General features: G+C 42.0%; 1 protein-coding gene and 1 long non-coding RNA gene across 2 annotated transcripts; one reads left to right on the top strand and one right to left on the bottom strand.

Moving 5' to 3' along the window:
* The first annotated feature begins 14,396 nt into the window (after positions 1–14,396).
* On the top strand, positions 14,397–15,278 carry LOC134040830 (uncharacterized). Its single transcript, XM_062486958.1, has 2 exons — positions 14,397–14,821; positions 14,929–15,278. The coding sequence occupies exons 1-2, from the start codon at positions 14,443–14,445 to the stop codon at positions 15,276–15,278; spliced, it is 729 nt and encodes a 242-aa protein (XP_062342942.1). The 5' UTR covers positions 14,397–14,442.
* A 5,421-nt stretch (positions 15,279–20,699) lies between these two features.
* LOC134040595 (uncharacterized) lies at positions 20,700–21,367 on the bottom strand. The gene is made up of 3 exons (XR_009932895.1): positions 21,180–21,367; positions 20,984–21,086; positions 20,700–20,794 (listed from the first exon to the last, which is right to left on the bottom strand). It is a non-coding gene; the product is annotated as an uncharacterized LOC134040595 (long non-coding RNA).
* Between the last annotated feature and the right edge of the window lie 524 nt (positions 21,368–21,891).

The following is a 21,891-nucleotide window of genomic DNA, read 5'->3' as shown; positions in this document are numbered from 1 at the left end:
AATGTGCATACATTTCCAGAACGGAAATCAGAACATTGCATGAAGACAGAATGAAAATCCTTGTTTCATTTTGTCAACATATTAGAGTCCAAAGTTTTTACAAAGGGCACTTTGGATATCTCTTTTCATCACTCCATTAAAGATCCTGTAAAGTAAATTCCATGTTTTGCTTCTAAGTACATTATATACATGTGAAATGAGTTCCTGAAAGCATGTGCAAAGCGCTAAAACTTTGTCGCACTGAAATGTGGAGTTAAACCGAAGAACAGTTTCTCTTCCATTTTCAGATCAGGTTTTAATGGGCGGAGCCAAAAATTCCCTATCTACGTCATTTCGCCCTATCTACGTCAGATCACTGAATGGCTCCTCCTGCTGTACTGTTATTGTAGCCTACATCAGCTAGCTAGCTAGCTTCAGGATGTCTCCCACCAACCGCAACTGCATCTTCCCTGGATGCAAGAACTCCAGCTGCGCTGCAACGCCATTTAAGTTCCCTATTGATAATGAAAGGAGGTGGATAGATTTTGTGAAGAGCCACGCTGATGGAAAGCTTTGGATAAACTCAAACAGCAGTGGATAAGAGAGTCTGCTAAATGACTAAATGCAGTGACCATTTCACAGCGGATAGTTTTAACATGGACCAGAGACAGACGGGGTTTTCGGACACACGGCTTCTCTTGCAGCGCAGAGCCGTACCGAGCATCGCCCTCCCGGCCGTTCCTCCTCCGGTCGCACCTGGACAATCCACCGCTGCCAGCAGTTCATCACTCTGTTCTGTGTGCTTGTTATAATTATACTAACTTTTCCAGAGGTATCTCTGCTATGAGTTAGTGCAAACCGCTAAATTGATATTAGGCTACTCGGTGTAGAATGATGGTATTTTCGTGAAATGGTAGCTAATGTGTTAGAAGTAGCCTAGTTGGAGAGCTCACTGTCTGCTGTTTCTGGTGTCCATTTTTACTGTTATAGCTCAGGGGAACATTTCATTTATATGCATCTATATGTTTCACTCATTGAACAAATAAATTCTAATTCTATATGGTTTTGTTCGGCTTGACATAGCGTCTATTAACTGGGTCGGAGGTAGGCACTAGGCAGCGAGGGGCGGAGCTTCAGCTCCTTCATGCGACACGCCCCCCAGTCTCAAGCAGAGAAGACTGCTGATTTTTTCACGATTTCAAAGCCTAATTTAACATACTTGTCGGTGTTATTTTTTAATCCGAATTTGGATGGGTAGTTAATAACACATTATTCTGTGGTGTGGCGAACTTAAAACTCGTTTTCAGGTCGACTTTACAAGATCTTTAAGCACAGCGCGATATGCTACTAGCCTATAGCTACTTTTTGAGAGATAGCCTATCGTTTTTTTGTGAGGGTGTCATTTACATCATAAATTTGTTGAAACCACATTATATTAGCCTACATTAAAGATTATAAACAAAGTAATGAAAATATAAAAACATAGGCCTAGCTTCTAAGCGATAAAACATCTAACGTGGTCACTACTATACATTTAATTTGGTCTGCTACTTTTTGCCAGGCCTCTTTCTTGGATTTTGCACTTTGAGGTGTTCCCTGGCGTTCTGATTAAATCTTCAAATTCGGAGTAACTTTCGAGCAAGCTGTTGCTCTGTTGGCTCTGTTGCGGAACAAACGGGGCACTCTTTTTGGCCATGGTGAGCAGCCATAGACTTATGTGAGCAGCCAATAGCAGCGTTGCTGATCAAGGTTTCTACTACCGATACATACCCCCTTTTAGACCAACGCATAACTCAATCCAGCTATACTAATTATAAACAACATGGATGTTCGAAGAACCGAATTAGCCAGATCATGATTAGCAAGATGATGTCATCTGATCTCGGATGTAATAAGCGACGTACGGAGAACGGGCCCCGGGTGTTTTCCTGTGTCTGTCATTGTCTTCACCTGTGTCTCGTAGAGTGGTTTCAGTTCTCGTTAGTTTTATTGTGTCCACCTGTGTCTTGTTTGGTTCTGTGTATTTAGGTTCCTGTTTTGTGTCCAGTATTTGTCTTTGTCAATGTTTCTGTGAGTATCCTGCCAGTATCCTGCCTACTGCGTTTGGGTCCTACCACTGCACTCACCTGTAACATCTTGGTCCAATTGTTTAAACTAAATATTGATCTAATTTTCAGTTCGGAGGGTAGATAGGTTGGTTTAGGATTTCATTTATTCAGAGAACAGCCCTTGACAAAATTGTGTGGTTATTTATTTTATAGACCACTGAAGTGGCATTGGTTTCTTTGTTGCTTGGTCTTCAGCATTGTGAATGTTGAAGACCATGATTTCTAGATTGGCTTAATCATTTTGTCTAATTTGAAGTATATACTCGGTATGAGTCCAATACCGTTCTCTCAGTGATGGTCCAGAAGATTTTTCGCCACATGGGATCACTATTGGCTGATTTTGCTGATCTTAAGCCAGGACAGCCCCACCTCGCCTCCTAAAGCACCTGGTACCATCAGGTACTTTAAAAGGTGTGTGGGTACAGCATTTTTGTATTTTGCCTGTATTGTCACATGTGAGGTTCTGTATTATGTTCCATGGTTAAGTCTTAGGTTAACTGAGGTTCTGTGGTACTAATATGGTATTTCATTATATCTTGAAAAAATGCTTAGGTCTATAGAATTTGAGCACAGGGTTTTAGTTATGTAGCTACAGTAGGCAAAGTAATTGAATGGGAAGCAAACTTCCCATGAGTGGAATCAACCAAAGGGTGTTGGACACATTCCCTAAGTACCGGTTAGCGGCCAACATTTGTGTTAGCCTGTCTGCACAGTTTCAGTGTAGCTGGAGGGAATGCAAAAATGCTATTAAGACCAGTCCTGAGAGCTATTTCAACGCCCGGACTGCTTCCGGGCCTGAGGCCTGTAAACTGAATGTGGCATGTTATTCGTCACCTGATGCTTTTATTGTTGGAAGGGTGAGCAGCTGGGTGTGTGCACATATGTGGGTGTGTGTGTGTTGAGATGGTGGAGGGTGTGTGTGTGTTGAGATGGTGGAGCTTTGATTCAAACTTGAGAACCTTCAGGATACAAACCAGATATGATTTGGTTTGAGATTGGTTTCCATTGGATTAATTAACCTAATTAGAGAGCTAAGGCAAGATGGAGACGGCGTATACTTTTGTGAATTGCATAGCTGTTCCTTTGACGTGTGTTTTTGTGAGAGAGATACTGGAATATGGAAGTCAAATTGGAGTCAAATCGTTTTCTGCTCCTGCTAATCGTTTTCTGCGACTACAAATTATTATTGACCCTAATTTGACTCCATATACAACGGCACTTATGAATGCTTGGCTGGACCTGATGTTAGTTTCCTCCAGGATCCCAATGACTCGTATTGAGAGACTTGTTGCTCTTGTTGGTTAGTTGTAACGGTTTCAAATTATTGTACTCGCTGTGAAATATTTTACTGTTGATTGTTTTTTCTACTTTGGGGATGTAACTTTGGGGAAGCATACTGTGTCTCATTCATTCCAGGTGATCAGGAACTGCTCTAAACCAATCATTAAAGGTTTGGACTTCTTATCTACTCACAGGATGGTGGTAAATGTGCGGGACATGACTCTAGAACTAGGTGGGGACTTTTTTTTGTTTAAATCAACAAGTTCCCAAACTGGTGGATGTTACGGTGTCTACCACCATGGTTATACCTGCTTTTTCAGAGACGGTCATTTTGGCCAAGCTTGCATCGCCTCATAAGGGTTTGCAGCAGTGTGCGAATTATACAATGACAATCGGGGGGGTCAACTCAGTTGGGTGATGGCTTATATCAGTTTAAGGTTATGCCTATAGTCCACCAATGTTCCAAAGACTGATGGAACTGGTCCTCAGAGGACTACATTGGACGAAGTGTGTCGTTTATTTAGATTACATAATCTGCATGGGAAAAGACTTTGAGGATCATATGGCATATCTCACAGAGATTTTGACCAGGTTTAGAGAAGCAAGTCTCAAGCTCAACCCTAAAAAATGTCAGTTTTGTCAAGCATCTGTGAAGTACATGGCTCACATTGCGTCAAAGGAGGGTTTGGCTCTTGACCCAGCTCATAGTCAGCGCGTTAGAGATTGGCCAACACCTAGGTCTCCCACTGAGGTACGAGCTTTTCTGGGATTGTGTAGTTTTTATCGGCGATTTGTTCCAAACTATGCTGTTAAAGCTCAACCCTTACACAGACTGACTCATAAGGATGTCCTCTTTGAATGGACAGATGACTGCTCAGTGGCATTTCAGCAGCTAAAAGATGCTCTGACTTCGCCTCCTGTCATGGCGTTTCCAAACTTTGATCAGCCATTTACCTTGAGCACAGATGCATCTAATCTGGCAATTGGTGCTGTTTTGTCCCAAATCCAAAATGGCAACAAACGTGTTGTGGCATATGCTAGCCATGTATTGTCTTCTACAGAAAGAAAATGGTACACTTACGATAAAGAATTATGGGCAATAGTTTGGTCGTTTCGGCATTTTCGTCATTACTTGAGCAACTGCCCTTTTACAATCGTGACGGATCACAAACCTCTTGTTGGTCTTAGAAAATTAAAGTTTGACATTGATCCCACAGGACGGAGAGGTCGGTGGGCTATGGACCTAGACCCGTATGAATGGGTTATTGTACATAAGGAAGGACGGAAAACACACTAATGCAGATGCTGTGTCTAGAATTCCTGTGGATTTATCTAAACCACTGGACGCTCTTACAAAGACAGTGGCTATACAAACTGAAGAGTTAACTGACATCTCTCGGACAGGCGTTGTTTCTGGAGTCAGTTGTTTGGACAGTCGTACTAGTTTGCAGCCTCTAAGTTGCTTGACTCCGGGTGGTAATGATGATACAAACATTGAGTCTACTGTAAACCCTTTGCAGGTTTCTCTGAGTAGTGAGGGAAAGGACATTTCACAGTCCCAGACTGTGAAAAGGCCCACTTAAACGAGCTCGGAGTTGGTGTTTTTGGCCAGGAATGAGAAGTGCAATTGAACAATATTGTGAGTCATGTGAATCTTGTGAATCTAGGAGGAAGCCGGTTCCTGAACGACAGGCACCTCTTCAGTCTATTAGTGCTGATAGGCCTTTTCAGCTTGTGTGCACTGATATTACCGAAATGCCTGTTACTTCTAGAGGAAATAGGTATGTGTTGGTAGTACAAGATCATTTCACTAAATATGTTAACGCATATTCCATGGTAGATCAGAAGGCCAGCACTTAGCACAGCTGTTCTGCGAACAGTATATACCTGAGCATGGGGTTCCAGAGGGAATATTGTCAGATCAGGGCCATCAGTATGAATCAGAGATCATATATGACATTTGTGAAAGACTACAAATAAAAAAGAAAAGGACCACCCTGTATCATCCACGTGGTAATGGAATGGTAGAACGATTCAATAGGACGCTGAAAGATCAGTTGTCCAAAGTTCTCTTCAACAAGGATGGTGAATGGGACCAATATTTACTATCATTTAATGCTACACCTTATTCTAGCAGTGGTTACTCCATTTTTCCTAGCTCATGGTAGGGAGCCTCGTTTGCCTGTACACGTACAGATTGAATCCCCTATGGGAGTTAATTTGGAGACCACTCAGAACTATGGCTCTACTCTGGTTGAGCGCATGGAAACTATGTTTAGAGAGGTGCTTAGTAATGGGATGGATCAGAAACTCAAATGGGAATATTACTTTAACAGGTATGCAAAGTCTCGTCCCTTTAAAGTTGGAGACATGGTGTGGATGAATGATCCGACCACACTAAGAAAGAAGTTAGAGCCTAAATGGAAAGGGCCATATCGTATAATTTCTGTGAACATGGATGGTATAATGTACTCAGTGTTAAACTTAAGGGATGAAAAAGCAGCACTCAAAGTTGTGCACTATGATCGTTTAAAGCCGTATAGATCCAGCTGGAATATTCAAACTAACCAGTCCAGGGCTCCAGACTAACTTGTTTTACTATGAGCACAGTAGCCCCTGACTGAAAATTTTGGGAGCACAAGCAGAACATTTAGGGGCACACCTTATATTAACCTGCAATGCAATTATTAATGTCACTAGAGAGGGTACAATTCAGTGGCAATTTTAGACCCTTTTTAGGGGTCGCCAACCACCCCTAAATTTCATCTCAGCACCCCTAAAAAAATCCATGTCCTCCACCTTCCTTTGCAGAGCCGCAAACTTATCCCTGTTGTAATCAATGCTGCGTTGTAAGTTCACAGTCTGAGCTCCAACAACTCTGCCCACCGCATCAATCATATCGGGCAGCCTAACGGGGCTTTTGATGGCTGCAGCCGTTTCCTTGATTTTCCGATATACAAAGCCAGCGCCTATTCCAAACAGCAGAAAGCCTGTATTCATGGTTCCGAATATGAAGATGTCTTCAACGTCCTCCACGGAAAGCGCCGCTAGACACACGACACGCCAATTCTCCCACGCGTCCATCGTGTAGCCAGCTGCGAACGTCCAGTCCGGACAGTTGGGTTCCCCCAAACCCGATGCATCTGTATGTTTCACTCATTGAACAAATAAATTATCTGGGTCGTAGATACTTGACAGGCGGCGCCTTCCAGCGAGGGGGCGGAGTTTCAGCTCCTTCAGGCGACACGCCCCCCCCAGTCTCAAGCAGAGAAGACTGCTGATTTTCTCACAATTTCAAAGCCTAATTTAACATACTTGTCTTTTTTTTTATCCGAATTTGGATGGGTAGTTAACATCACATTCTTCTGTGGTGTGATTAATTTAAAACTCGTTTTCAATTCCACTTTACAGGATCTTTAATGTTAATGGAAACGTGTGTCACGTGCAGTGTTGGGGGAAGTTACTCAAAAAAGTTATATATTAGTTATTACTTATTATTGTTCAGTAAGAGTAATGTGATTAAGTAACATTATTACTTTCTGTACAAAATAATAATATTATTTATTATATTACTATTACTTTTAATATTAGCGAGTTTGACTTTGTAAAAGATTTGCAAGAACATAGGCTACAGACGCAAAATTGTGTTTCTTTAAAGAACAACGTTTATTTCAAACAATCTTAAACATCTAAAAGGCTTATAAATTCAAAAATAATAATATATTTGAGTGAATAAAATATACTATGTCAGCATCCACTTGTGGAAATGGGTCGCCATCTCTCTTAAAGATCCTGTAAAGTGGAATTAAAAACGAGTTTCAAGTTCACCACACCACAGAATAATGTGTTATTAACTACCCATCCAAATGAGAAAACACAGACAAGTGTGTTAAATTAGGCTTTGAAATCAATGAGGAAAATCAGCAGTCTTCTCTGTTCAAGACTGGGAGGGGGGGGGGTACAGTAAGTGATGTGGTGACGTCATTGCCTACATATAAAAAATGAAAGGTTGATACAGAATGTGGAGTTTTTAACAAGACATGGACTTCTAAGTATCTGTTTACTGAAGTCAAAGGCAAAGCTGTGTGCTTAGTTTGTGGAGAACAGGTCACTGTTATCCCTTTTCCACCAAAGCCGGGGCGGTGCTGGTTCCAATTCTCGAACCAGTTCTTCGGTTTTCCACACAAATAAACTTGGCTCCGGTTCCAAAAAACAGGTTCCAACTCACCAACTTTAAGGTGGGCCAGAAACAAGAACCGGTGACGTCGGGTACCAGGGGGCGGGATTATCGTCCCGTCCCGTGCCAAAACAAATACACATTACACCGCCACTTCTAAAAAGACCAGTACAACAGCTAATAAAATGGAAGGTAAACTAAAACAGAAATGGTGTGAGGAGGAAACGAGATGTTTACTGGCTCTGTGGTCCACCACAGAAGTTCAAAATGAATTAGACGGTGCCGTTAGAACAAAACCAATTTTTGAAAATATAAAGTTGGAGATGTCCGCGGCTGGCTACGACAGAAGTGTAGAACAACTAATAAATAAAATTTTCAAAAGAATATAGGGACCAGAAAGAAAGACCTTGGGCGAAGTGGCAGTGGTCGTCTTAAAAAAAAAAAACATATTACGACATCCTGGAGTCGGTATTAGGTGACAGACCGGCTTGACAGGTGAGGGGGGCGCTGAATTCAGCCACAGCAATGCTGGAGGAATTGATGGATGACAGCGGACAAAGTTTCGCTGCTTCAGGTAGGTCTTCTCATTACGTCAAGTCATTAAATATATTTATTAACTGTGTCTCCTTTTAACATTACATTAAATCGCTTGGTAACGTTAAAGTTGTTGACGTTAGCAGCTGACGCTAGTTGCTAAAACAGCTGATAGGTTAGCTCTTGCTATTTAGCTAACATTCCGTAACCATGGCTACAAAAGTAAAAAGTAAATGTTTTCACGAGTTGACGTTTGTGACCACAAAAAGACTGAAGTTGTAAGTGTAGTTTGCAAGACTATTTTTAAGACACAATTCTATTGATTTGGCTATTTATAGAGTTGTCTGTCACTGATGTGGAAGTGGAGGAGGGTGAGGAAACAACTTTGCCGCTGCCACGGGTTCATTTTAGGACATCCTCAGATCTCAGACTCAAGTGTCCGACACAAACGAAAAGGCGTCAGACTCAGGCGAAACGGCTTCTCAAACCAAACGCCGTCATTCTCAGACAAAACGCTCTCAAACCAAACGCCGTCATTCTCAGACAAAGCGCTCTCAAACTAAACGCCGTCATTCTCAGACAAAACGCTCTCAAACCAAACGGCGTCATTCTCAGACAAAACGCTCTCAAACTAAACTTTGTCTGAATTTTTTTTGTCAAAGCTAGCTAGATGAGGGAGCTGTTGACTAGCTTTCTGAATTAGCTAAAGTAGCAGCTTTTAAAGTGAATACCATGGTGTTGTTTCTGTTAACTGGTACAGCAAGAACTTACTTTTGATATAATACGAAATAGTTGTTTTCTGCAAGCTAGTTCACTCGTGTAAAGTAAACCCACGTGTAGTCCTCTGGTTGCCATGGATACTACAAACAAACCTATGGGCTCTGGTATAAGTTCTTTGATTGTACTGGCGGAACCATAGATACATATATATATATATATATATGGGCGGAACAGTTGTTCAGATCGTCGCACCGCGTGTTGATGACGTTTATGATTCTTTAGCAAAGTTTGTTTGTAGTATCCATGGCAACCAGAGGACTACACACGGGTTTACTTTACACGAGTGAACTAGCTTGCAGAAAACAACTATTTCGTATTATATCAAAAGTAAGTTCTTGCTGTACCAGTTAACAGAAACAACACCATGGTATTCACTTTAAAAGCTGCTACTTTAGCTAATTCAGAAAGCTAGTCAACAGCTCCCTCATCTAGCTAGCTTTGACAAAACATTTTTTGACAAAGTTTAGTTTTAGGGCGTTTTGTCTGAGAATGACGTCGTTTGGTTTGAGAGCGTTTTGTCTGAGAATGATGTTGTTTGGTTTGAGCGTTTTGTCTGAGGATGACGTTGTTTAGTTTGAGAGCGTTTTGTCTGAGAATGACGCAGTTTAGTTTGAGAGCGTTTTGTATGAGAATGACGCCGTTTAGTTTGAGAGTTTTGTCTGAGAATGACGCCGTTTAGTTTGAGAGCGTTTCGTCTTAGAATGATGTTGTTTAGTTTGAGAGCGTTTTGTCTGAGAATGACGCCGTTTAGTTTGAGAGAGTTTTGTCTGAGAATGACGCCGTTTAGTTTGAGAGCGTTTCGTCTTAGAATGATGCCGTTTAGTTTGAGAGCGTTTCGTCTTAGAATGATGTTTGGTTTGAGAGTGTTTTGTCTGAGAATGACAGAGGTTTTTCTGAGACTGAAGCCGTTTCGCCTGAGTCTGACGACTTTTGGTCTGAGACTTGACGCCTTTTCGTTTGAGTCTGAGATCTGAGGATGTCCTAAAATGAACACCGTACACGGGACAGCAGCTCACCGGCACCATCTAGCTCTGTACAGCAAGCCAAAGGAGGTAAGATGTGTTGTGCATTAATGCAGACATCCCGACCTGCAGAGATTCATTTCCGGGGGGGTGGCTTACCCCCCCCCCCCCCCCCCATGGTGACGGCGATGGAGTCCCAAGCCAATAAATGAAATATGCATTGTTATATCTAACTATTTATGAATTTAAAATATAATTATCTATTTATTCTTGTTTTTATGTTTAACTATTTATTAATAAAAATATAATTATGTATCCATTTATTCTTGTTCTTCAATTTTAAATATGTGAATAACAACTCAAACTTGAATTGATGAGATGTGCAGCTTTTATCAGGTAAACAGAACAGAACACAGTTAAGGGAGGAGACTGTACGGGACTCTTCGCAATTGAATTATCTATGCAGTACAAACATTTATTCTTCTCTTCTGTTGAAGTAGCTCATTATGGCTGCCCTAATGTCTGCCCCTTCCAGCTCACCATGGTCAGGCAATGCCTGACCTGGAGGCTGAATGTTGAACTGCCTGTCGTGCTCCTCAATGAAATTGTCACCATGCTCTTCACAAATATTATGAAGTACACAGCAGGTCGTCATCATCTTGCTCAGCTCCAGCTTGCAGTCATTTCCTTTGAGGAGACATCTCCATCGCCCCTTTAGTCTCCCAAAAGCCATCTCTACAACTGAGCGTGCACTGCTCAGTCTGTAGTTGTACGTGTGTTGCTCTGCTGACAGTCTGCCAGTGTCGGAGAAGGGCTTCATAAGCCAGTTCTGCATGGGGTAAGCCGGGTCACCAATTAAATAGTGTCCAACGTTGATGCCAGAGATGGCCATTTTGTTCTTTCCCAGTAATTCCCCATCATTTAGTAGCTCGGACTGCCTTAGCACTCGAGCATCATGCACACTCCCTGCATAGCCCACACACACGTCCCAAAACAGGCCTTTCCCATCCACAACTCCTTGTAAGACGATCGAGTGCCACCCTTTCCTGTTAAAGTAGTCCCGGGGATACTCCTCAGGTGCAATGATGGGGATGTGGCTTCCGTCTATTGCGCCAACACACTGTGGTATTCTCCAGTGGTTATGGAAGAACGTGGCCATTTCAATGAGCTTGGCAGCATCCGGAGTAGCGATGTGTTGAGGAAGCAGGATATTTATGACAGCGTCGCAGAAATCCTCAACACAGTTGAACACTGTGCTTATACCAACACCAAAAAGGTGGCTGATGGACCTATATTTGCTGCCGGTGGCCAGCTTCCAGAGAGCAATTGCTACACGTTTTCTCAGAGGAACAGCGAGACGGTAATTTGTGTTCACTCTGCCCATGAGATGCCTGACCTGATCGCAAATGTATTCAAAAGACTCCCGGGACACTCGAAAGTTTTGAACAAACTGTGCAGGGGTGAAATCCGGCACAACTGTGTCCCACCAATAGCGTGATCGGGGGTATGTCCACACAACATGTGACCTCCGCCTTGCCCTCAGCCATAATACGATCTGCAAAGGTAAAATCATGTATGTTTTGGTTTGTTTACAGGTATAGTCCATATGAGCTGCTACGTTTAGCTATAATACTAACAGCCAAAATGTTCAAGATAATTAGCCTACCGTTCTTCTTGTACGTAACCTCTCTTCATAGCGACCACAAAGAACTGTAAATGCACGTCTACAAAGTGCAGTATACGTTTGTATAGTAAAGAATATATTGTGCTTATTAAAGTTATGCATTGTGCTTATTAAAGTTATGAACTTAGAAGTGTGCTCAGGCTTAAACATTGGGTCTCACACTGAGTGTGGGAAGCAGGCTGTTCTTTGTGTCTCTATCTCTTCATTTTCAGAAACAACCTTGAAACTGGGTGGAGATGGCACCCGAGCAGGTGGGACGCGCGTAGGCAAGAACAACTCCCTGACGCACGAGAGAACAAGCTCAACCCTTTTTTTGATACTTGTGTTTTCAATTGCATTGTATATGATATGCTGGGGCAGGGAAAGATAGCCAGTTGGACTTCGTGAACCAGCCCAAACTCTGTTGCGGGTAGGGAAACTTAGACAACCCCAGAGCTCTGTACTTGTTGATTTCCAACTGCTGCATTAAAGCTGATATTATCGGACCTCTGCGACTCCAGACCACTCTTTCTAGAACACAGATTTGTGTCATTGAATACCATCATTACATATTGGAATAGACACATATGAATCCTTCAAAGGGTGACCCCGACGCTGAAAAGAGGGAGTCCAGAGGGTTCCGGCCCAGAAAGACCCATACACCGGTACGAGGAGGCAGACGTAATCGTCAGAGGCGCCTCAACATAAAAAAAAGGTAAGCAGACACCTGTTAATTCAAAGTACTGCTATTCGGAACTGAGAACCAAATTTAGACTATTACTATGTTTCATCGTACCTAGTCAAACCAACAGTGGTGGGAAATCAACCGTTTAAATGTTGTCTTTGTCCAAGGGGAGGTTAGAGTCCTCTCCAAGGGTTAGAGTCCCTGAACACGTTGTCTTTGTCCAAGGGGAGGTTAGAGTCATCTCCAAGGGTTAGAGTCCCTGAACACGTTGTCTTTGTCCAAGGGGAGGTTAGAGTCCTCTCCAAGGGTTAGAGTCCCTGAACACGTTGTCTTTGTCCAAGGGGAGGTTAGAGTCCTCTCCAAGGGTTAGAGTCCCTGAACACGTTGTCTTTGTCCAAGGGGAGGTTAGAGTCCTCTCCAAGGGTTAGAGTCCCTGAACACGTTGTCTTTGTCCAAGGGGAGGTTAGAGTCCTCTCCAAGGGTTAGAGTCCCTGAACACGTTGTCTTTGTCCAAGGGGAGGTTAGAGTCCTCTCCAAGGGTTAGAGTCCCTGAACACGTTGTCTTTGTCCAGAGGGAGGTTAGAGTCCTCTCCAAGGGTTAGAGTCCCTGAACACGTTGTCTTTGTCAAGAGGGAGGTTAGAGTCCTCTCCAAGGGTTAGAATCCCTGAACACTGTCTATTTGTGTGGAGTCAGATTGAGTTTAATAAAAAGAGAGAGGAGTGTGGTGTGTCTTTTCTTTGTCCTCTCCGGTACAAGAGGGTTACAGTCCCTGAAAAAGTAATATTTGTGTGGAGTCGGGTTGAGTTGAACGGTATTTTAAACAGATCTGTCGTTCTTTAAAAAATAAAATAAAAAGATCCACTAGGTGTCCTCCAAGGACCATAATTGCCTTCAGTGCAAAATCTAACAAGTTGTCAAATTGTGAGATCACTGACTTTTATCAATCTCGTGCTTTTTTTCTTTGACCAAGAAGTTACAGAAATCCCGAGGAGAGTTGGAGAAAGGTGGGGGCTAAAAGAGTCCCGTTACTTGAGATCTTACAAAGGTGATCCCAGAGGGTATAGTTCTGCATAATTATGTGAGTATTAATGCTGATGTGTTCGTTTAGATGAATTCCAAGTTTGGTGGTTAACAAATGCGTGATCAACATTTGTTATAATTCCTAGCCAAACAGGGATTTATTTTTTATTTTTTTAAGCCTTTCCGACCAGAACTTGTATTTATAGGCGGAAAATCTGTGATGTGTGATGGTATTCGGTAAAAATGCAGAAATTTAACCCCTGGTTTATAAATTGGTTCTAATACAATTGGAAGAGTTATACTAAAATTAAGTGAATAGACGGTAAACGCTAACCAGCTGTGTTGGTCAAAGATAAAAGATTGGTTTAGAGAGGATCTTGGAAGGTTATGAAATGAAACATGAGAACGTTTTGTGGATGTGAAGAGATGATTGGTTTAAACACTGATGTTTTTAAGAGGAAACTATGAATATACTTTGAGGGTATATGGGATAACATTTTAAGTCAAAATAGTAAAATCTAGGGTTTTTAAGAGTTTTGATAAAGGTATTAGATATAATTTGGTTAAAAATGAGAAAGAGAAAATAACTAAATGTACTTTTATTTGAAGTTTAATTGTAATTTGGAGTCAGTTGGCTGAGCGGTGAGGGAATCGGGCTAGTAATCCGAAGGTTGCCAGTTCGAATCCCGGTCATGCTAACTGACGTTGTGTCCTTGGGCAAGGCACTTCACCCTACTTGCCTCAGGGGAATGTCCCTGTACGTACTGTAAGTCGCTCTGGATAAGAGCGTCTGCTAAATGTAAATGTAATTTGGTTTTAAGTTTTATTTGAGAGTTTTATCAGAGCCTGGCATACTGTTTGGGATAAACAGTTAGGCTGTGATAATGTTGTATTAATAAATGGTATTAGTGCATGAAGAGGGTTATTATAACATTCAGTTCTGAAATAATTTGGGAAGACTCATCAAGTCTGATAAATTGGGGTTATGATGGTTTGAGCTAATTGGCTCGTTTTGAACTGCAGCAAAACGAGTTATGAAGTTCTACCTATCTGACCTTTATAGAAAATATATTTGGGAAAAATGTTTGGTTAATAGCTACATTAAGAACATTATTTGGTCTATATTTCATTTAAGAAGCATACGGATTCTGAGAGAAAAACTGACATACCACTGCTGGTGGAGGCTCTTGGCATACCCGACGAGTTCGTCTGCGAGCAGAGAAGTGTGGTGGCTGGCACAGAGGCGCTCTGCATGCTACTAAAGAAGCTCACATACCCATGCCGTTATAGCGACATGATGCAGCGATTTGGGCAGCGACCAGTACCAGTCTTGTGCATGGCAACAAATTGCGTGCTAGATTTCATTTACGATGTTCACCATCGCCGAATTACCGAGTGGAACAATACAATTTTAAACCCAGTTGCTTTGCAAACATATGCTGACTGCATACAACAAATGGGCGCACCACTGGACAACTGCTTTGGCTTCATAGACGGCACAGTACGACCTATCGCCAGACCAGGAATGAACCAGCGGGTGATGTACAATGGCCACAAAAGAGTGCATAGCTTGAAGTTCCAGGCAGTTGCCATCCCAAATGGCTTAATTGCCCACCTACATGGTCCAGTAGGTAAGTTCCCTGACTTATGTGACAAAGTGTTACAGAAAAAAAACACATTTAGGCCTACTCCTAATGCTGAGTTTGATGTAATAAATAATACCTATTTTGTTTTGCAGAGGGAAGGAAACATGATTCAGGGCTTTTAGCAGACTCTGGTTTACTACCTGTAATGGAACAGCATGCAGTGTCCCCAGCCGGCCATCCAATGTGCCTATATGGAGATCCTGCATATCCACTGCGTGTCCACCTCCAGGCCCCATTCAGAAATGTCAATCTCACTCCCCAGATGATGGCATTCAACAAATGCATGAGTGAAGTGAGAGTGTCTGTAGAGTGGATGTTTGGAGACATCGCCAATTATTTTAAGTTCATGGACTTTAAGAAAAATTTAAAAATTGGGTTGAGTAGCGTAGGCAAACATTGTATCTGCTTTATTAAGAAATGCACTCACTTGCCTGTATGGTAATCAGACATCCACATTTTTTAAATTGGATCCTCCACACATTCTGGACTATTTTTCATGAATTATTTACTCTCTGTCGAGTGCATATGTTAACTAAGGCTAAAGCCTTAACCCACAAATCCATTGAAATAAATTACTAAATTCTATACACCTTTGACATTTTTATGGTATTAGTGTGAATATATATAATGATAAGATTGTAGTATAAAATTGTATTTAATTGTTAATCAAGACATGTTATAGTAGCAAGACTATAAGATCTCACCTTAATAAAGAGCAATGTCCCGACATGCATGTATAATATTTTGTTTTATTATTAAACATCGGTCATCTCAAAATGATTTGTTTATATTATTATTTATTTTATTATTATTTATTTATTTTATTTTGTGAGTTTTTCAATTAGAGCAGGATGGCAAGACACTGAATATGCTCCAGTCCAGTTTCACTGCAAGAGAAAAAAAGAAAACACAAGTTGCCTGACATGTTTCTAAAAGTAACCAACATGATATCAAATGTCAACAAGATTTGTAAGACACCAGCCAAAGTGTTCACAAGTAGAATTTACAGTGTACATAAAGTGTAATAACATTGCTTTCATCAAAAGCACAGCTGACAGATGCTACATATCTAGTGCTTCAGACATTACCTCTTAAATTGAATCACTGAATCACTATTTGGTTAATCTTTCAATTACAGCAAGCAATGCTTGCCCTTGCTGCTGCTGAAGGAGCATGGCCTGGGTAGCCTGCATTTGGGCCTGCTGTTGCTGCATCATTTGTATCACATGGTAAATGGTAAATGGACTGCATTTATATAGCGCTTTTCTACCTTAGCGGCACTCAAAGCGCTTTACAATGTTTGCCTCTCATTCACCCATTCATACTCTCACTCACACATACCGACGGCAGCGAGCTACCATGCAAGGTGCCGGCCTGCCAATCGGGAGCAACTTGGGGTTCAGAGTCTTGCTCAAGGATACTTCGGCACATAGGAGGAGTCGGGGACTGAACCGCCAACCTTGCGATTAACAGACAACCCTCTCTACCCCCTGAGCCACAGCCGCCCATCACATCTATCATCTGCTGCTGCGACTGTTGTGCCCTCCTAGCTTGCTCCTCCATCTCTTGCTTTTTATATTCTAGCTCTTTCTCTCTCAGCTCTCTGTCAATTTGACTTCTCTCTCTCAAAAATGCAATTGTATCATTGCCACTTCTCCTATGCTTGTTGCTTAACTCCTCTCCATCCTCACTCAGCCTTCGTTTTGTCTGGCCTATCCTCTCCATGGCCCTCTTCCTAGCCTCCTCTGCTTTGGCCCTGTCTGCATCGATCTTCCCTCTGTCACTACATCCTCTCATTTCTTCGACTGCCTTCTCCTTTTCTGTTATTTCCTCAATTAATTGATCTAATTCTGTGATTTATATTGATGTCCCGGTACTCCTCTCATCTTTACTATTTTTCTTCTTATATTTGTCCTGGATCAGGGCAAACCTCTCTCTCACAGACCTTTGTGAAACTTTAAATTGAAGGTCCAGGGAACTATTCAGGGCGTCTGCTATAGTAGACCAAGTCTTCCCCTTGTCCACACTCCCCTTCTTGAATCGGAAAGGCTCCGAAACTAGAATTTCTCTTGCGAGTATCACATCATGCCTCTCTGTCCACTCCATGGGGGCACTAGATACATTTGGGCAACTAGTTAACCAAGCTTCAAAATATGACCTGCTACATAGTTTTGGATATAAAGTATGCTATAGTTAAGATACCTGTCTTGATAAATAATTCTAATAAAAACTGTTGAGAATAGCCAATTTGTTAGCTACAACGTTAGACTGGCTAACTAACGGTAATGTTACTTACCAGTACTGTGGTCTAGCATCCTCTTGAGTTTTGGCAAATGATGACATGTCTATGAACAAAGAGGAAAATCGGTCAAATTAGCCAGTATCTTTAACAAATATACTAATAATCCATAAAGCTACTAACGGTAGAATGGAATGTAAACGAAATGACAGTGTCAAATACGATAAAAACGTATAATCACCTGCTTGAAATCCGACGTTTTTCAGAGTACGGCAAACCAGTCGCTCTCACGTAGTAGACAGTTGGGCTACAACGGCAGGACATTTCGAGATAGAATCGCGCATGCGCAAAGTGGATTTTAGTTTTCTCGAACGCCGTAGCCGTCCCTTCAACCGTCGCTGCTTAAAGTCCCTATTAGCTAGCTAGCCAGGCTGCAGTGTTGCCAGGTCCGCGGTTTTCCCGCGGAATTGGGCTACTTTTGAAGTGTTGCCGCGGGTTGAATTTTTTGTCCGCTGTATATGTATAATATCAGAATGACAGAGGAACTGACATAGCTTGCAAGAGAAGCCCACCAAGCTGTGGCCTTTGGTGAGTTAAGATAGTCTTAAAAGCCACAAGAAACTTGGTTTGAAATAGTAAAAATTGATATATTAGTGATCTATGGGCATAGATTATTTTTTTTAATCTAGATTAATCTCACTGTAATCTAGGCGTTAATCTAGATTCATCTAGGTTAAAATGGCTCATTTGTATTCCGCCGAAGGCATTCAGAATATGTGTGCTACCCAAATAATGACTAAAAGTAAGTCTTTGAGAACGGGTTTCTCAAGCCAGGTGGCGCATTAGACCAGGAGCTCATCTCCTGTTTCCAAAATGCATCACAAACTGCTTGAGAAAGCTGTTCTACTATGATAATTGGTGATGAAAATAAATTATGTTCAATAAGATGTACTTGTGTTTATTAACTGTTTATTAGATTAGTTAGCTTGGCTGATAGAGCTGTGCTGACGGGCTTGCCTCGGTTGCACTTAAACATCGTAGTTTGACGACGACTCTTCGCCTGCGCTACATCAGTGCTTGGCCCGGCATCTTCCGCATTAGCGGAATGCTTTGCGTTTAGGTGGTATTTGAAACTGGAAGAACTCCTACAGTAAACTAATTCCGCATAGCACAAGTTGCAAACTATGGAAGCAAATTGTTACCAAAATTCAAATGCATTTCCAGAAATGCATTTGCATTTTAAGAATGTGGCTGCATTATTTGACTCATAAATGAAATTAGTAATCAATCATCCTATTTGTATTTTAATTTTCTTCTTCAAGAGTGCTCAATCTTTCACTTAATTAAAATGAAAAAGAAATAGACATTTGAGATTTAATTTTCAAAACATGCCCCAGCAAATAGATACCAAAATTCAATTTGAAATGTAAAATTTGAAAATTAAAATGCATTTCCAGAAATGCATTTTCATTTTAAGAATGTGGCTGCAAAATCCTGACCACAATTCAAATTCAAATGCATTTCCAGAAATGCATTTTCATTTTCAAGAACGTGGCTGCAAAATCGTGACCACAATTCAAATTCAAATGCATTTCAAGAAATGCATTTTCATTTTAAGAACGTGGCTGCAAAATCGTGACCACAATTCAAATTCAAATGCATTTCCAGAAATGCATTTTCATTTTAAGAACGTGGCTGTAAAATCGTGACCACAATTCAAATTCAAATGCATTTGCAGAAATGCAAAATGAACGAAAAAGCATTCTGAGCGGCGCAGCAGAGTGACGTCAGTAGCCGCTCTTCTTCAGCTCCCTGCTGACCGAGCTACCCATCTTGTTCGGTAGGGAGCGGTGTGCACATCTGCATTGCAATTACATTGCAAATGTGCCGGGAAATTGATTGAATTGCCGGGTCTTTAGAGGACGCATCACAGACTGAGCAACTTGATGTCAAACAATGACTAAAACAGTGGCAGAGCTACTATTAATGTGTAAATCTGTGACGGCAGAGTATGCAGCCAAGCTCTCTATGACTTGTTCTACTCGGTCACGGGCATCAGACTCAGATATATTATTAGATTCTACCTGTTCAGCTAATTCTAACAGTGTTTGCACAATTTGAGGGAGCGCCATGGTCTGTGATGCGTCCTCTAAAGCAGCGGTCCCCAACCTTTTTTGCGCCACGGACCACTTTCATGTAAGACATATTTTCACGGACCGGCAGAACGGACTGGGAGGAAAGATAGGCCCTGGACAGCTGCGCTGCTAATGCATGTACATTCTGGGTTTGATCCTAGTTAGTGACTTCCACACCTAATGCGAGCGCGCGGAGCGCGCGAGAAAAATAGTTTAGCTGATTTGAGCGAAAAATAGTTTTGGGAGTTTTATGTAAAATAAACAGCCGTTTTGACCCATCTTTAAGTTTCTTAGCCTGGTTTTCCATCGTTATATTGTTACTATCTAGCTTTCGATGTGTCAGTCCCACTGTTGTGTGTGACTATAAGCTACGACAGTGACACCCGAAGTGCGTTCCTTATATCCAGTTCAGGCCTATTCCATAATTTTGTTTGATTGCTGTCACGGCAGAAAATCCCGCTTGATGTTGGAAATGGAAGCAGGGTTTTCAGTGCTTTAGTGGCGATCTCAGGATAGCCTTCATCCAAAACACCGATAGAGTTGTTGTCTCAAACAGGCTTCATTGAGTGGTAACTGTCACTTCCCAGCTAACACAGTTACGTTGCCCTTACGTTGCCGCAACGTCACTCGATGATCAAACATACGTTGCCGCAACGTCTTTGGCGACGTTGCGGGACCGTGCATCTGTGGGACGCCAGAACGTAACCGCAACGTAATCTTGTGACGTTGCCAGTCCGTAACCGCGACGTCGTGGCAACGTTATTTTTCCGACGTTGCCAGTCTGTAACCGCGACCTCCTAGCAACGTCATTTTCCGACGTTGCCAGTCGTAACCGCGACCTCCTAGCAACGTAATTTTCCGACGTTGCCAGTCTGTAACCGCGACCTCCTAGCAACGTAATTTTCCGACGTTGCCAGTCTGTAACCGCGACCTCCTAGCAACGTCATTTTCCGACGTTGCCAGTCCGTAACCGCGACCTCCTAGCAACGTCATTTTCCGACGTTGCCAGTCTGTAACCGCGACCTCCTAGCAACGTCATTTTCCGACGTTGCCAGTCCGTAACTGCAACGTTAACTAAGTAACCTATATTTCTCAATTCTACTGCTTATATTGGGGCGGTTCATATGCAGACCTCATTTGCCCAAAATGCTACTTGTTCTTGTATAACCCTTGTGCTGCCTTCGGGTCACATGACCCAAAGGTTCATAACGAACCACCGTTGTGTTTACCCAATACAAAAACAAATAAAAATTATTTTCTTTTAACCATTGCAATGTGCGGGGTCTGAGACAGCCCGACAGTTAAAAGAAAATGCTTCACTTTGTTTTTGTAGGAGGTAAATCTGTCGCAATACGACGGTGGGTCACAATGACTGATGGGTCAGAATGACCCGAAGATAACACAAGGGATAATAGGCTACATGGTAGCCAACTTTAGGAGGTTTGTGTGATGTGTAGCCTAACTCCAGCTAATCATAAACAAGGCAGCATTTCCATGTAACATTGTCATTTTATTTCAAACAAAGTGCCAAACAGTGAATTAAAATCTTCTGCCAGTCCCCGCTACAGGTCCTGTCTGTTGGCCCTGACAATGAAGCACAAAATAAGTTAGTGTTCTATCAACATAATTGCACGTGTAAAAAGGCGCTATACAAGTCATAAAAAAATCACATCTAAAATAATATACATCATCAAAAAAACATGTGATTCTAGATTTGTGTCACATAGCCATGTGAAAGGTTGGATATGGAAGCTGCAATCATGATTCATTCACCTGGCTTGTTTTGAACGGGCTGCCGGGTTGTGTTTGAGTGTCTCCTCTATGAGGAGCTCCACAGCTTTCTCTCCCAGTCCCGTCTTCCACTTCTTTACAGCGTCTGGAATTAGAAGTCATGAACTTATTGTCAGCACCAATGTGAACGTTGAACGCTGCGTGTAAGCCATAGTTCATGGCATCTCCAAACACTTACCACTCTCTTTCGCAACTCCAGCACCTTAAGGCGCTCCTCGCTTAAGGCGTCTTGGAGTTCAGCCTGTGTTTGGGCCACCTGTAGGTCCATCACTGGCACTGGCAGTGTGTCTGCCCTGTAGTCGCCTGAATAGGAGAGCCTCTCGCTGGTTCTCCTCCAATGTCTCCATCTTCCGGAGCATAACCTGTAATGTGTCTATCATTAAAGACAAGTAAAACAAGTTTACAAGAGTTAGCATGATTGGCATACACTGTGGTTCTTCTAGATTAGCTGTAACATTTATGTAAATAACAAATGTTACCTTGAATGGTTGTATACAAAGCATATATTTTTTTGAGTGTCTTATATTTGCACTTGCCTGGCTGCCAGCTGTTTTCCTGGGCCCCCAATTGGTTCACCTCCACCAGACCAGAGTTGACATCTAGGGGTATGGAATCTGGTGATGCAAAAGTTTTAAGTCATGCTTTTGCTTCAAAACATAGCCTTTAGGTTGCCATGGCTCATACAATTATTGTCACTGTTTTAAACGGTCATTCATTACTTTACCATCATTTCCCAGGGACACAGTGCTAGGCCGTGTGACGGTGGTAGGATAATCTGTACAGAAATGAAAATGGAATGTAGTTTATGTACATAGTTATAGCATATTGATATAAAAGGAGTAGCATTGCACATATGTGATCGTTCGAAAGCAGGGCCCCACATCGTAGCG

Source organism: Osmerus eperlanus, chromosome 20 (assembly GCF_963692335.1).
Source record: "Osmerus eperlanus chromosome 20, fOsmEpe2.1, whole genome shotgun sequence".
NCBI classification, from domain to species: Eukaryota; Metazoa; Chordata; class Actinopteri; order Osmeriformes; family Osmeridae; genus Osmerus; species Osmerus eperlanus.
Note: the sequence above shows the minus strand (reverse complement) of the source record. Positions and strands in the feature narration are given on the sequence as shown.

Excerpts from the sequence above, each read along its gene's own strand:
- LOC134040830 (XM_062486958.1), top strand. The coding sequence starts at position 14,443 with ATGCTACTAAAGAAGCTCACATACCCATGCCGTTATAGCGACATGATG. Across the intron at positions 14,822-14,928 it reads CCACCTACATGGTCCAGTAG|AGGGAAGGAAACATGATTCA; the intron begins GTAAGTTCCCTG and ends TTTGTTTTGCAG.